The following is a 2500-nucleotide window of genomic DNA, read 5'->3' on the forward strand; positions in this document are numbered from 1 at the left end:
CAGTATTGTGAAGGCCTTATTCCTCCTTGATTAACCAGATTGAATGAGCAGATACTTTTTGTTGTGTGAGTGTTGCAGAAGTCTAGTGGTGTTTTTTGGCAGAACTGTAGCATTATGTGATACACTGTGAACAAACGTAAACTAGAGTAAGAAGTGTTTGTCCCTTAATGTCTTGCAGGTAGCCCATCCATTTTCTTTGATTAAAAAAAAAAAAAAGCCTTGCTAGAAATGTAGTACATGGACAGTGATTTAGTCACACAGACTAATGTTGGAGGGATGCAAGTGGCAGTACAAGTACTACACTGGGGTACTGATAACGTTTACTGTTTGTGTTATACCTATTTACTACTTCAACAGTAATGAAAGTATGACTGTCGCTTGTGTTATACCTATTTACTACTTCAACAGTAATGAAAGTATGACTGTCGCTGTTGTATTGCACCTGGTGATATTTCATTCATCACAACATTGGTGTGCTGCCTGGCTGACTCTGCAGTACAGTTGTTTGCCCTCTTCTATTTCTGTCCCAAGTAGAAAGTCTCATAACTTTAAGAGTATTGCACAGTACTGTAGACAGCTCCCAAAAGTAAATTTAAGCAAACTTGCACCATTCTGTAACATTTTTCTGAGCTATGTGCAGTAAACTGGTCTATAACAGTTTTTATATTTCGCCTTTAAACAAGTCAAGCAGATGTTTCCAAATCTGCATCCCACCACCTGTGGGCTAAGACCCAAGTTGTTTAGAAAGTGGGTTGAGTATTTTAATGCAATTCTTCGCTCTCAAGTACCCAGTTTGTTACAGCATTGAGAGAGTTTTCACTAATGTAGACAGTGATCTTGTAATAGTGCAGAATCATTATGTTACTCTCTCTTCTTGAACTGTCTGCCGTGTTTGACACCTTCAGTTATGTGATCCTTTTTGTGCACTTGATCCTGGGTGTAATCAGAGAACGGTTTCTGGAGTTGATTTCTCCAGGGCTACCTTCCCAGTTGCAGGGTACAGCAGAACTCTGTTTTGCAGCTACTTCTTTTTACAATGTACCTCTCGTTAACTTCCGTCTAGTAGCAAGGTTTGTGTTGTCAGAGTTATGTTGATTATACCAAGCTGTATCTCTCCTTTCTTCAAGGATTGTATAGAGAGTTTTGGTCCCAAATGAGGACTTTTTTTGTGGATATAATTTTTGGATTTCTCTTAATGGAATTAAATTCAGCCTGTCCAGCACTGTCCTTGTGGCATTTCCCTCTACCTTATGGCTCTCCAGTCTTATTCTTAATTCGCCATTTCATTAACAGAGGTCATAGGTTGGAGTTTGTCAAGGATGCATCATTTTGGAGTGATGGTATATTTCAAGACCAGGGTTCGACTGTTATCTAGTCTTGCTGCCATCACTTGAGGAATGTCATCCTGAATATATGCCGTATTCCATCAGGAAACTTGTCAGTGGTTGTGCAGGCCTTTGTCATCTTACCTGGACTCCTGCATTTCCCTTTATCTGGGGCTTTCTCATTTCCCTTTTTCTGGGGCTTTCTAACACTGAAGTTGTCAAGTTGTAGATTGTGCAAACTTCAACAGCAAAGCTGCTTTAGGTGGCCTCTCTTGTCGTATTACGCTAACTCTTATTTACAGTAGCTTTCTACTATACCTGTGCCAAAAAAAAAAGGAATCTAAGATTTTTTTGTGTCATACGTCACTGTATTTTGGTTATTGACTGACTTATGGCGTTAAACAGGTGGTGATCTTGATCATTTTAACTTTTTTTATTTTTGACCTGTGAAGCTATTATGTAGTTAATTTAAATCATAATAAAATTACAGATGTACAGTGAGAAAGAAGAGGTATATGTTTACAGTGTACAGTCAGTAATGTATAGTGTCACATGTTGAAGTATATACAGTATAAAGAAAATAAGTAACTCCTAGACACTTCAGCTTCTGTGTATTAACCCCCACACTGGCAGGATGGTGATTTAGCTTCTCAATGTGTGACTGGACATAATTGGGTTTTTATTTGAGCTGTTTAGGATTTAGGACTTGCTGTTAAATGGTTTCTGCTCACCAAGAGAAGTACCTGGAATTCTCGGGTGTTCTCTACTGCTGCTGTGGTGGTGTGTCAGCCACAGCTGTAGTTGTAGGCCTTTGATTGACATTCACATATACTCGATGTAATGTACAGTGAGCCTGATGTGATTTGTTCCATGCTTGCCATGCCTAATCTTTTGTGTGTTTGAATCAAACTAACATGCATACATTTTTTTCTTTCTTTTTTTTTTTGCTCTCTTCTTAGGGAGGTGGCTCTGCAGTCATTGACATGGAGAACATGGATGACACATCAGGGTCCAGTTTTGAAGATATGGGTGAAATGCACCAGCGAATGAAGGAGGAGGAAGACGAAGTTGACCCAGACATGGCTGCTGCAGAGGATGAGGATGGAGAGTTTCTGGGTGTGAAAGGGCTCAAAGGACAGCTTGGCCGTCAGGTAGCGGATCAGGTAGGACAAATG

General features: G+C 39.8%; 1 protein-coding gene across 1 annotated transcript in view; it reads left to right on the plus strand.

Annotated features, from left to right (window-relative positions):
* YIPF3 (Yip1 domain family member 3) overlaps positions 1-2500 on the plus strand; it is a 366566-nt gene that overhangs the window by 22524 nt on the left and 341542 nt on the right. Inside the window, exon 2 of the mRNA XM_044061028.1 lies at positions 2285-2488. Coding sequence (XP_043916963.1) covers positions 2285-2488 — 204 coding nt within the window. The remainder of the gene's footprint in view (positions 1-2284; positions 2489-2500) is intronic.

The sequence above is a fragment of the Protopterus annectens genome, chromosome 1.part0, assembly GCF_019279795.1.
Source record: "Protopterus annectens isolate FY-2018-M chromosome 1.part0, PAN1.0, whole genome shotgun sequence".
Lineage (NCBI taxonomy): Eukaryota > Metazoa > Chordata > Ceratodontiformes > Protopteridae > Protopterus > Protopterus annectens.